This window comes from Aythya marila, assembly GCF_965140915.1.
Source record: "Aythya marila genome assembly, chromosome: 1".
Taxonomy (NCBI): domain Eukaryota; kingdom Metazoa; phylum Chordata; class Aves; order Anseriformes; family Anatidae; genus Aythya; species Aythya marila.
The window spans coordinates 160,549,094-160,562,732 of NC_139042.1; the positions used below are offsets into that span (position 1 = coordinate 160,549,094).

Sequence of the window (13,639 nt, forward strand, 5' to 3'; positions counted from 1 at the left end):
GGATGCGGCAGCTTACAGCCCAGCAGAAACACAAATACACCGCGTCCGGTTCTTCTGCTGGCCAAGCAGGCTCTGAAAACAAGCCTGCAGATAGGATTTTGCCTCTAGGCTGAAAACAAGTGGGGGGTTGAGAAAACTTGTGCATACTTTTTTGGGGAAAAGTTTTTTTTTTTTGGAGAATAAGAGGAATCATAAACTCTCATGAAATGTGATGCTGTTTGTCTAATTTAGGGGATGTCTTTCAGGAGTGTTCTGAAGCACAAGCACAAGAACCGAGCCAGATTTTGTATTCACATCAGGAAACGGTAATGTGTTTCCCAGCTTTTGCTGTCCCTGGTTTTACAGTGAAGGTTCTGCTAAAACCCCACGTAGATACAGTTACATACAGAAGACATCTCATGCCTGAACGACTGACTATAATTCTTCAGAACTGTCACTTATGTGACTGGCTTTTTCAGGTGAAATGCACAAAAACTGAAATCTTCCTCTCTTTTCAGAAATTTGACTTCTTCTAGCTAAGCAGCTGCGGATCCTGCAGTCTTTCTGCTCACACACATGCGTGAACATGTCTTGCTGCCATCTTGGACACGACACAACTCCCTGCTCCCACCTCAGAGCAACGTGCTGGCCAGCCGCTGGCACAGCTGGGGCTTGGCCTCAGGCGTCCTGGTCTTATGGTATAAAAAGGGGCAACGGGAGAGGAAACACCTCAGCACTCGAGGAGACACCTCTGCACACCCCGACCCTCCAGCAGAGCCCCTGCTGCAAAGCATGGGGCTAGGTCACCCTTAGGCTGCCCCGTGCCCTGTGGGCCATGCAGAGTAAGCTCTGAGGCACCGCAGAATGAGTCAGCCTGACTGCACACACGTCACTGTTGGGACTCTTGCCACATTTATAACTGGAGTTTACTTTCCCAGTCCCCTGGGGCTGGTGCAAGGGCTTGCTGCTATTTCTTGCTTTGTTTTTCAGCGCGATTCTGGCAGCGGCTCCTTCCCACAGCACCGCCTGCTACCTGTGCACTGTGATTTCCATGGGCTGTAGCTGTACTGGAAGCGTATTTGGCTGCAGTCTCTGCTGTAACTCTCAGCGGTGCTCAGGGGCACACTCCCGTGCAATTGTATCACACTGAAATAATCCCAAGTAAACAGCTCCTTTCAAAGGCTTTCACTCAGGGAACATCTGGGAAAACCAGAGCAGCACTACTTGAAACAGGCTTATCAATCATAGCGCTGCATGCTTTCAAATTTGTATATTTTCAAGATGTTGCAAGACCAGCTCTATTAGAAGGGAAACATGATGTCTGCTTCATGTTTGAGACTATAATTTAACTCAAATGAGAGTTCCCCGAAGAGCTGGAGAGATGCCAGACCTCCTTACCTCAAGTAATTGGCTTACATTTTTATGATCTTCCCCTTTTTCACATTGTTCAGTGCAATATATTTAATGGCCCTGGCTTTCCCTGCAGCTCCTCTGCCAGCACAGCCAGTCCCTTTAGGGCTGGCCAAGAAGGGAAGAAAGGACACAACGCATTGGGGTGTCCCCGGGCTGGCAGGACGCAGGCATGCCGCTGCTCGGGGAGGCACTGGCATTGGCCTGCCACGTCTGGGCTTTGTGTCTTGGTCGGTCCCAAGGGATTTCAGCTCTGAGCTCCTGTGATGGGAGTCCCCTGGAAACCAGGTAACAAGGTTTTTACTCAGAGCTGGTATTGCAAAGTGCAATGGAAAGCCTGGGAGTGAGAGCCAGCCCTCCCGCCCCTCAGCTCAGGACCCAACCCCGTCTCTGAGGATGCTCCAGAAGCAACGGCAAGCTCTGCTCCCCCTCGGTCGTCAAAATGCCCTTCATTTATTGTATCAGATATTGTGCTATCACTAGTTAGCATCCAGGCTGACAAGGGAGACAGAAACGTTAACATTTTAAGGAGCCACTGCCGAGCGTGTGTACGTACCACTTGGAAAACGCCGGCTGCCTTGACGGGCCGGAACCCGCTGACGGGGACGCAGCGGTCGGCGTGGCCATTGCAGAAGCAGCTGCCCTTCACGATGAAGTCGTAGACAGCGTAGTGTGGGGCCGGTGGGGCCTGCGGGGCCGGCAGGAGGCAGGGGCAGCTCTGCCGCTCCAGCAGCCGCACGCGCAGGTTGGTCACCTTCAGCTGCGCCTGGGCTTCCGCACTGTAGGGGTCCTGGGCGGCGAGGGGCGGCGAGAGGGCTCGGTATATCACCTGCACAGAAAGGAGGTGTCAGCGGTGTGGGACCGTCCCCGGGACACGTGTCCCTGTCCCCCTTGTGTCTCTAGGTGCACCCAGTCTGGTCCCTGTGGTGTCACCAACTTAAATTTGGCCATTAACACACCGCGGCTGACCGGCAGCCCTGTGGGTGGTCATCGGGCGGGGGAGTCCTCACCGACATCTCTCCTTCCCTCCACGCTTATTTTTTAACAAACAAAGCTTGGATTTCCAAATATTTGGCTCCTGTCAGTCCCGGGCCACTTCCTAGTGGAGAAGTGACTCGGTGTGGCAATTAGTGACAGCGAGCTGATAGTCGAGGAAACCGAGATAAGAAAGAATGAAAAGTTGGGAGTTCCAGAGGCTTAAACAAATACTTATCAGTCAGTCTTTAGTTTAACTTCAGTCTGATTGAATAGGTAAATATTGTCTCAAACTGAAAATCAAGAGCACTAGATAAAAATAACTAATTTTCGTTAAGAGGTTTATTTTAAACTTGTTGGGCCGGCTGCCTGCAGTGTGACACAGAACCAGCGTGGGACCCGCACAGCTGCCGTTCACACGAAATGACACATTTATGACACATGTATTAGTCACCAGAACTTCTAATTTATGGCTTGCACTTTTTAAATGGTTAAATACCCCTCCGCTAACTAGCTCCTGAAGGCGTGATGAATCACAATATTTGCCAGCACCAGTTAAATGAGGCTCTTGGCAATGGTTTGAGTGTGACACAGCCTCGTGGGCTGAGGCTCTGCTTCCAGCAGCGGCTTGAATCCACCTGAAAGGCTGGGTAGCGGTGCCCCTTGTGCGGCAGCAGTGAGTCTGATGAGGGGCATTACCGAATAGCAACACATTTCAAAAGCTGTCTTCTTTCCTCTCTTTCAGGAGCATAGGCATTTTTCCTGCTTTCCTAAAATATATATGGAGCCAGTATGAACAGAAACCCAGATGAACCAAGTGATCAGGCTCTGTGCCTCTCCCCAGGGCAAGTTATTTACCCAAACTACATCAGTGTCTTTCTGATTGCACTTACTCACTAGTGGCTTTGTGAACACAAGATGTTTTCAGGCATGGAAAGAAAATTCCCTGGAAAACATCCACACTGGAGACATTGATGCCTTTTTAGTGGAGATGATGGAAAATGCCTGGCTGAGAATTTTCTGTAAAATCTAGCATTTTGGGTTCCTAGCATAAAATGCATCTCAGAGAAGTCTTTGTTTGTCCTGACTCAGATGGGAGTGGTGAAGGAAATACAAAAACGGGAACAATTTATGCTATATGCAGCTACAGACTTTCTTCTGATTATTTTCAGTTTGACTTGTTTATCAGTCCCATTTTAATGCATGTGACTGATGCTTGTAACCCCAGTAAAGGCAATGCGGATAGAAATCAATAATCCTGAGTGCCTTCGCACTGAGGAAGTTAAATCATGCTGGTGAGGAATTCAGGGGGAGTCACACCACTGATCTCCATGAAGCCAGTATTTCAGCTCAGGCCCTAAATTGTTACAAACATGTCTTTTTATGGCTGCTTGAAAACAGTGATGCTAAACATGAGCCCTATCTGCAGTCCCCAGGGGCTGCAAAGAGCGGTCTCCCAGCTGCTGCCCTGCACCGCTCCAGCCGGGCTCCAGCGAGCAGCACAGAGCAAAAGGGGAGCCTGGCCTCAGCCCTGCCACCGCAGTAAACACCCCCACTTCCCCCACCCAATGCCAGTGGGTCTGTTTTAATAAGATACAGAACGGTCATTCTAACATGTAAGTCGCCACACAAATCACGATTCTCTGCTCTGTCCCAGCCGATTGAGTTGCAGCCCCTAGAGGCTGCACAATAAGGTCAAGGACGTGTTTCCCAGCAGGATTTCCCTGGTCAGCTGTTAACCCTGCGGATTCACCCCAGCCCGTCTCTGGAGCAATCCCAGCACATCACTGGGGTGACACCGTCCTCATGCAGCTGCGGAGGGTCTGCACCCCTGCGCTGCCCAGCACCCCAACCCCACGTACACCTGCACACGGGGCTGGCTGCTGCCTGGCCGGGGTGTCTCTGCCTTCAAAGCCACCATGCCTGCTACTCTTTGTAACACAAAAACACTGTAAAAAGTCATGCCCAAGGCTCCTGCCAAAGAGAGCTTTGTCGTGATTACACAAAGATGCATAGCTCAGCAAGGTGCAGAACATCCTTTTTGATAAATGAAGCCATTTCTGCTCTCACAGTGCAAGGCCCCTGCCTTGGAGGGATGGAGAGTGCTCCACCGTGCACAGGGAAATGCACCTGCTCAGCAAAGGAAGTGATGGCACCAAAATCTAGCTTTCTGCACACAATGAGCCTCACCAGGAAGCACCCCACAGTGAGCAGAGCTCTGGCTTGCTGGCCTCCATGTAAGTGCTTTACTGACAATATGCCAAAAATTAGTGTTATGATGTTAGGTAGATGGTGTGATTCCTCCCACATGACAGTCAGCACCGCACATGATAGTGAAAGGTGGGAGGACTGGATCTCTACATCAGCAGCTGTTTGGTGTGTGCGTTACGACAAATTTCTATTTTGTAGAACAAGTAGGAAGTGATAAATTGAAAACTCACAGCACTTCTATGCTGCACATGCCATTATACATCCTATCAGAAAGGCATTTTCATCCCCATTGCTGTGAGCTCACTGTAAATCTTTTGACGTTTGGGATTCTTCTTAAGCACATTCCCAGGAATCAAATCTTTGTCTCAGCTTCCATTTAAAAATAAGTATCTAGCAATAGGTTGTATCTGAGAAGCAAATGTCACTAGCTAGGAGGGAAACAAAATGAATATCTGTCTTCGAAACAAAATACCAAGTGATTTTCAGGGTAATGTTCCTTGGAAGCCACGTGGAATTGTGCTGCTGTCTCCCATGTCCATAAATGTGATGTTTGCAAGAAGCAATGTCAACAGAGGTGTGATTTAAGACTTGCACAAGGATATCTGTGTGGGGGGAGAAGTGTCTCTGCACAGCCAGATAGGGTGCTGAGGAATCCTCATCCCCAGGAAAAATGTCCAAGGAAAAGGCAATGCTTTCAATAAAAAATGGAAACGCAGACTGAAATCCCTGCATTAGACCATGACCCTGTGATGTGTCCCGATGCCAGCCACCACAGCGTGGTGCCTGGAGCCTGCTGCCAGCCCTGGCCAGGCGCTGCCCCTCTCCCCACGTCCTGGGGGTCGCACCCCAGCCAGCCCCACAGCGATGCCCAGCTCCCAGTGGGATGGCCAGGGCTGTATGGGATGGCTGGGAGCACCCCATGCATGCTGTGGGATGGAAATGTGCTGCTCTTCAGCCAGGCTGCCTGCGGTTTGGGCACACAGAAACACTGACTCCCCCTAATTAATTTTCACAGCATTTCAATTTCCTCACGGGGAAGCTCTGTCATGAGCAGCTCTTGATCTGCTGATTATTTCACGTTTTTTTGCTCGAGTGGCGCAAGAAGGCTTAGCTACTTTCCATTCTCCAGATGCAAAAATGTAGCCCTGAATATAAATAAAACGGTGGCTGCGAGCATGCTGCACTCAAGTAACCGCTTGCACCACAATGACCTTGATTTATAAATACATAAAAGTCCCTTTGCAAGAAGTACCCTACTATGTTTACACTCGAAAGGCAATGAAAGGGCATCTTTATATATATATCCACAGTGGGAAGGAAAATGCTAATGAATGATGCTGAGAACAACAAAATAGGCTCTGAAGTCACAGAGACCCAAGGAAGTCAACAAAACCAGGGCAAAGCCATCCACATGAGTCACAGGCACATCCCAGGCCACCAGAGCCTCCACCCGCCACCGGCCTTTGTTGAGATGCACGTGGCTGCAGCAATAAAGGGGGCTCTTCGGGTCAGAAACACCCCTGAGGTTTAAGAGACACCTACAGGAGAAACAGGCACCTCTGGAGGCAGGGTGCAGGGACACACAGCTCTGCGTGCACGCCCCATCCCTGTGCTCTGCGCTTCCCAAAGGCCTCGACCCAAACTCATCACCCCGAGCCTGGAAGGCATCAGGAGATGGTTTGCAAACAGCAATAAACAGCAGCAGCAAATAACGCAGAACGGGTAAGTGGATGGGGGAGTCAACGAGCATGGAAACAAGCCAACAAACAAGTAAAACAGCAGAAATAAAAGTAATAAACAAACATTAAAAACATCACCACACTGTTATTTGGTTGTAAAAGCCAAAGCAGTGACACCGCCTGAAGTGGTCTGTGGTTCCTTTCCAACTTTTTCCTTCATGGCTGAAGAAATTTGCCTTAATGTCCAGTCTAAACCTCCCTTGCCACAACCTGAGACATCTGCCACGTTCCTTCCATGGCTGTTCCCAGAGGCGAGGGCTGTGTCTGCAGAGCAGTTGAAGCCTTCTCGTATCTTTTAGGTTAGCCTCCTACTGAAATAGGCTTTGTGCCATTACTCTGTGTGTGTAGCTATGCAGCTGCTGATCAGTGCCCTCTAAAAAATGTTGAAACTACCAGATAACTTCAATCATATTTGACAGATATCTTAAAAGCAGTAAGTTTTTAAAAGGTTTACAGAAACAGTCTTGGTCCTTCACAGAATCAGACCTGGTGGACTCCTCTCCCTGGGAAGGCCATTACGACCCCAATGCTGGTACCCTCAATTATTTGGTGTATTACCCCCACAACAAGCAAAAGAGCTAGTAGAAAAGAAACCCACACATATCTGTGCTGTGCTGTGCTCATTGCAATGACCTGAGGCTAAAAAAAGACTCTTTGCAGGTGCTGTAAATAATTCACATGATGTGGGAAGTTCATCAGCCTAAACCAGGCCGGTGGCACCCACCAGCTCCTCTAGCATACAGCTTTGCTTTTCTGCCTGTGGGAGCATGTGGACTGCAGGGAGAAGGAGCCTCTCTGTTCCTTGGGGAAAGGTCTGGCCACCCCCTGCACAAGCACAGCATCACCTGGGTGAGACCAAACAGTCAGAGAAACTGGGGGACCTGCCACAGCGAGAAGCACTCTGTCCACATCCCCAAGAGATGGCCGCACCACCCTGCCATGTGCCACCAACAGCAGTCCACTGAGCTCCTAGAGATGCTGGAGAAACAGCACTCCTGCAGTTATGGACATTTCATACACGTTGACAAAGAGGAACATGCAGCCTGTGCCTACAGCCCTTCTGCAATCTTTTACAGCACATAAAACGAGGCAAATAACCCCTTGTCTCACCATCCAAGAGTTACACAATCTTACAGAGACTTCTAAAAGAAAACCCAGCTATTTCAAATAACTGTCCCCTGTGAGAGCCTTGACAAGTTAATTTATACCAGTGCAATGTTTGTCTTTTGGGAAACTGAAGGCATTGCTCTGCCATTCTCAAAAGTGAGAAGCTGTGCGTGAAAAGCTCCTACTCCTATGTGGCAACCTACACGGTGAAGGGCTGAAAAATGCACAGGGAGAACCGGGCAAGAGCCCCAGTGTTCCTCCAGCATCCTTTACACCTCTGGCAATCATCAGTCAGGCAAGGGCCATCTTAGCTTCCACTCAAGATCCTGCTGCACAGTTTTATCAGATGAAAAGCAAACCCTGTGAGGTCGCGCCGGTCTTCATTCAGGTGATGATCAGAGAAGTAATATTTGGGTATGGAAGACCAAGAAAACCTGGAGCTACATCCGAGGAGGCAGAGAAAGAACTGGATGTGCTCGTCCAGCTGGCTGGCTCCCCGGGGCCGCAGGACAGCCCCTCACAGCTTCTGCTGCAAAAGCCTGCAAGGCAGCAGGTTAGCCTGGAGAAATGAATGCCTGCAACAGTGCTGGGGATCCAGAGGATTGCTTCCAGCCTAAGTGTAACTCGATTTCATGAATATTTTTCAACTCCTTTTGTCTATAAAGAAAAGGCTTTGTGTCTGCAGAGCTGGCTGCTTATTATTGCAGTGGAAGCCATTCAGCGCCCAGGAGCTATAGTTAATTTGGGGAAGAAGAACATCTGTCTGAATTGTATGCAAATATGCACAGTCAGAAAGGCCGTGAGAAACAGCATCCCCCTTTCAACCTACACTACAGATTTTGACAATGGCAACGGGACATGGGGGATGCAGCGCAGAGACCAGTTATAGAGAGGAGAGCCATGGCTTGCGTCTCTGGTAAGTTTGCTTTGGATGTAAACTTATTTTCTTCCTGGAAATGTTGCCCAGGCAGAATTTGAGGTCTTTGACACTTGTGTGGGATGTTGAATGCCAGTAAATGCTGGAAGCCTCATGCCAGTACCTGTTGTGCACGTCGATTCATCTCAGATTAAGCTTTTTGATCATCAGCTTTTGATCCAAGACTTGTGGGATGTGGCGATTCACTGCTTCAGGTTACACATCTTTCATGTGGCCATTTGTGTCCAGGAAGCCCAAAGAGAAATATGGCAGCCGCACTTTACAGCCAGCTAGCTGGGAGCTGAACAAGTGATCCAGTCTTCCCTTCATGCCAGCAAGGAGCAGTGAAGCGAAGCAGTGGGCTGCAGTGCTGGAAGAGAGGCTCCAGCTTCATGGCTAAAATCCTGCGGCCCTTTTCTCAAGGGAAGCAATAACCCTGCTAACAAGGCCAGATGCCAATTTAGAGAATTAAATTCTCCCTACCCAAATTCCTCTGGTTTCACGTGGGTATGGTGCTCTTTACTTCCTACATGAGAACCTAAGTTTGGAAAGGGTCTCCTGGAGCCCTGGAGCCCACTCCTCCTCTTGCTGGCAGCTGACAATATATAATATATATCCCTTTTCACAGACTGGTCAAGCTCCCTCCTAGGAATATGTTTTTGCCATAACTGCAGGCTGATCTTGAAGCCCGGATCTGCAGTAGTTAGAAACTTGCTGTTTTAAACAGGGGACTGCCGGCACGCACTATTAAACACTGGCTATGCTCCATCCCAGAGGTGGCTGCATTTCAATAGCTGGCCAAGCCGAGGGCCAAACTCCAAGTGCCAAAAACCCTGGGACAGCCAGGGAGAAAAGGAGACAATGAGGCCTTCCTGCGGGTGGGCTGCAAAGGGGGAATCGAGTGGAGGATCACTGGGCAGGTAGGACAAGCTTCTTGCCCTGGTCCCTGGTCCACCAGCAGTGCTGAGCTCTCCAGGAGGCCCAGCAAGGGGACACATCTCTGCTTCGGGACAGCTGCAGTCCACAATAGTCCCAGCCTGGCCCAGAGACCCGGCAGGATCATCCCTGGTCCTCCACATGTGGAAAACTTTACAGGTAGGTGTCGGTGCCCAGAAAACTGTTCTGTCACTCACTCCTGGTGGTGCCCAAACCCTGGAGGGCAGGTGCCTTTCATGGTAAAATTCAAAGGGTAACAAAGGTTCATCTCTGCATGTGCTTGGAGCTGTCCTTGTACTGTGTTCTCTCGGGCACAAGTGAAAACGAAGCTCAGGTTTCCCATTTTTACCTGAATCCGCCCTGCACTGAACTATCAGCCACCAAAGCCTGGGATTTTTAGGTTCCCACATCATATCATTGACTCTGCCCTGACTTCATTTACTTTGTGTCATTTATATTTTCCCTAGAAATCCTCATTTTTGTACTTATGAAATAAGGACCCCCGTATTTCACAAAATTCATGGACACAATGCAAAGAGCTGTGCTGCATCTGGCCATCACCCCCATCACTCCTCGGGTAAACAGGCGCTCCTTCACATGCAGCACTTCTGTACAAAGCCCAGTAAGGAGCATTTTCCAAAGGACAAAATGATCAGGAAGATGCTGTTAAAAAGGTTTTTTATTCTTCTTTTTTTTTTTTTTTCTTTTTCTTCAAAATGTACTTCTACAACTTGTAGAGATGGGACAAGGTATGAAAATGTAATTCTGCAACTATGCCCTCACCTGTCCCATGCACTACTGAACAGGACCAGCCAGGACCAGAGCAATGTATATTTACCTTCAGTTAATAATGCCAATCATAAGTTTGAAAACAAGCTTATTTAGGCCTAAAAGGCAAAAAATGGGCAAAAGCTCCTGGGCTGCAGCAGATTGTTCCTACAACCCCAAAATCAGGGTACCAAAATACAAGCCACCGAGTACCTTTAACTCCTGTTTGTGTCACCAAGTGTTAACACTGCTCGCTGTCTGTCAGGGCCAAACTAGTGAGGAGCGGGACAAAACTTAAGTTTTGCTGTGCAGAGTTAATTTCAGGTAGAACCAGTAGGGCTGGTGTGCAAATCGTTAGGGAAGGGAGGCAGGCTGCATGCAGTAACAGTGCAAGGCGAGGCACTGCAAGGTTTCTCTGCTACAGAAAGCACATGAGATCAATAAAATGCTCAGTAAGACACACACATGCATGCCCCACAGTAAAAGAGTGGTATGAGACGTTTCAAATGTCAGCAGCGTGTTAGAGTTTGTTGCTGGAAAACAGTCAAACTGCAAATACGCCTCTCCTATTAATAGCAAATAGCAACAATGGCTGAAGTCTCAAAGTGATTTATTAGCAGTATTCTGAATAGATGAACACTCAAATAAGTTACTAATTTACTAAAATCTTGTCAAGGAGACTCTGCTTCAGTAGGTCCTTTTATCCCGGAGCTTGTCTAAATGGGGACACTCAGGCGAGCTAATCTGAATTGACCACAGATGGGAATTTAAAGTGAATGAGATAATTGCATTGCAGAGTGGACAGTCACCCTCATGCACAGTTACAGAACCAACATCTGCTAAGAGCCCCTTCTAGATGAGCCTTTAACATGGATCCCTAGTCCAGGAGAGTTTTAAGATTAGCCTGTACAGGAAGAAACATTAATATGAGCCAAAATACGGGAGGGAAGATGGCCTTTTATACGTGCTAATAAAAACGGCATTCCTGTCTGAGCACAACACTGAAAGAGTTTATTTCTGCATCTTGTTTACTTAGATCAGATTATATTTGGCTGGTGAATCAGTTTTGATTTCCCTTGCAGTAATGTGGCTGAAGAGTTACACCCTGGAAAACCACAAAAATACCCTGGGTTTGTGGCACATTTGTAAGATCCAGGCTAAAACTTGGTCTTAGCCTTTCTCTTAAAACACTGATAATGTAAGGCTGGCACTCAGAGGTTCCTGCCTAGGTTAAACGAACCCCTGCTGTGAAACAATTCACTAAATTGAGCATGGGGAGAGTCTTCAGTGACCTCTTTGCATGCAGCTGATCCAAAATTATTCCCTGACAGGGAAGGGGTTTGTTTTCCCTTTCACAGTTGTGCAAGCCTGGCCCCTCTGCCTGGCAGGTGCCTGAGGCTTGCTGGAAAGCCGGGCTGGCTGTGGTGGAGTTTCCTCCTCCTTCCTGCCCACGCGGGAAGGGGACAGCCTGGCCGTACGTGCGGAACCACAGGAGCTCTGAGTACACGCTTACCTGGAAGCACGTGCTTAATTCCACTGACAAAACCTTTAAGACCCAAAACCAGGGCATTGGGTTCCTGAAAGGAACTGCCAAGTCCTTGGAGGGCAGAAGAAATGCAAAAGGTCTGAGTTTTCTTTTCTTAAAGAAGCACACAGTAAAAAATGAAGCAGACACGTTTGCTCCAAATTAACACATAGGACTTGATAAAAAGAGGCCACGACCCACTGAGTACAACAAGCTTCTGCCTCTGCTGCCCTGAAATGGGGCTTGCAGGCACCAGAAATGTGGATCATAGAACCATAAAGGTTGGAAGAGACCTCCAAGATCATCTGGTCACCCTACCACCAGTGTCACCCACCAAACCATGTCCCTAAGCACCATGTCCAACCTTTCCTTGGACTCCCCCAGGTTCAGTGACACCACCACCTCCCTGGGCTGCCTGCACCTTGCAGACAGTGAAAAGCAGGGACCACCAGCCCAGGTCTGCTGAACTCTGATGATCTTTAGGGGTGAGCAGCCACCTCCTGAGACCACCCTGAGCTTTGCAAATTACTCATCCCAAGGAATGGGCAGCAGTTCCTGAGCTGCCAGCAGCAAGCAGAAACCCCTCCGTCCCGCAAAACGCTGCCAGATCCTGCAGGCCCTGACTCCGTGCCTGGAAATGCACATGTGGTGTTGATATGTTTGAAGTGGGAGAAAGTGGTATATAGATGGTGTGATACGCAGTCTGGATCATGGGTTGTAGCTGTTACATGGCACTAAAAAGCTATCGAAAGTTTAAAAAGAAATCCAGTAGCACTTATGGAATTTATGTTTGTGCTTTAAAGAAAACTGTGGAAACTGAGCTGCAATTAAATAATACCCTTGGACATTTCAGATGACTGCATCTTTAAAACCACTGTTTCAAGTGAAATTACTGTTTCCATATGTCTGGAATTAGGTACAGCCAGAAGTGGGAGTAAAGCACTGCATAACTCCGAACAGAACACAAAACTCCGATGTTTCTTTAGGTGAGATACATGTTGCTATTGGCAGTTAGGAGTAATTGCTGGAATGTAGCACACTGTAATAAATTAAATGCGATATTTGCTAAGCATGCACGCTTGCCATCTGGTCACCAGAAAGTTGCTGTTATTACTTTGCAGGTAAACAGAAGTGGTTTTTAAGTGCAGGGAACTGAAGTGTGCCATGTAAATAAAATCTTATAAGCTCCAGCCTCTTGGACTCAACTTTTGTTTAAGCCCTGGAATAATTAAATGATCTTGACTTTTACAGCTTCTCTGCAATAACACAAACTAAGGCAATGCCAGAAGAAGGGATCCTGCAGAAGCAAGCTCGGTACACAGCCTGTTTTGCAGCAGGCTACCGCAGACGCATCAAACAATACCAGATTTCTGTCTTTCCTGAAATAGGCACTGGTTTCGACATACAAGAGCCCCAATCCTGCTGTACCCTCACACTGCACCGACCTGCAGAGGGATTTGCAAGGCCAGGATTTGCACAGGTTGTTGCCAGACACAGCCCTCATTCTGGGTGCTGACACATTACTTCTATGGGAAGATGGAGGGAGAAGAGAAGAGATCACTTTCTCTTGTGGATCCCTTCCAACTCAGCATATTCTATGATTTTATGTTTCTCTTGCACACCAAATGAGTGTGTGCTACTGCCCTTTGCTAGTCGAATGGAACAACAGTGGGCCAGTCTGGCATGTCCAGAGATCTTTTTTTCTGAGCTGACAAGGGCATTACTGAGCTTCTCCTAGAGCAGGATGTCGGCTGCATCCTGAGATGCAGCTGAGATGCAACCTGGTGAGCAGCTCCCTGTGTTTCTGCAGAGAGGGGCTCCGAGCATGGCGAAGGTGACCCTAAAAGATGGGGGTAGGGTGGGAAGCCATGAATGGGGGATTCTTCTGAGATGTGGATGCTGGTCTGCAAGGACAGGACCTTCGCCTCAAAACATGTTATCAGTGGAAAAATGCAATGACAGCATTTATCAGTGGAAAACCGGCACCCTGATTCATGAATTAGGTTTGCTCCTCTCTGCATGCATCAGAGTGAGGCTTTCCTTCGCCGTTCAGCCCAGCCCGTGGGATGAGGC

General features: G+C 48.4%; 1 protein-coding gene across 2 annotated transcripts in view; it reads right to left on the reverse strand.

Annotated features, from left to right (window-relative positions):
* Positions 1 to 13,639, reverse strand: part of NTN4 (netrin 4) — a 36,798-nt gene that overhangs the window by 18,973 nt on the left and 4,186 nt on the right. For both annotated transcript variants that reach the window (XM_082751828.1, XM_082751827.1), the window contains exon 3: positions 1,946 to 2,218. In XM_082751828.1, coding sequence (XP_082607954.1) covers positions 1,946 to 2,218 — 273 coding nt within the window. The remainder of the gene's footprint in view (positions 1 to 1,945; positions 2,219 to 13,639) is intronic.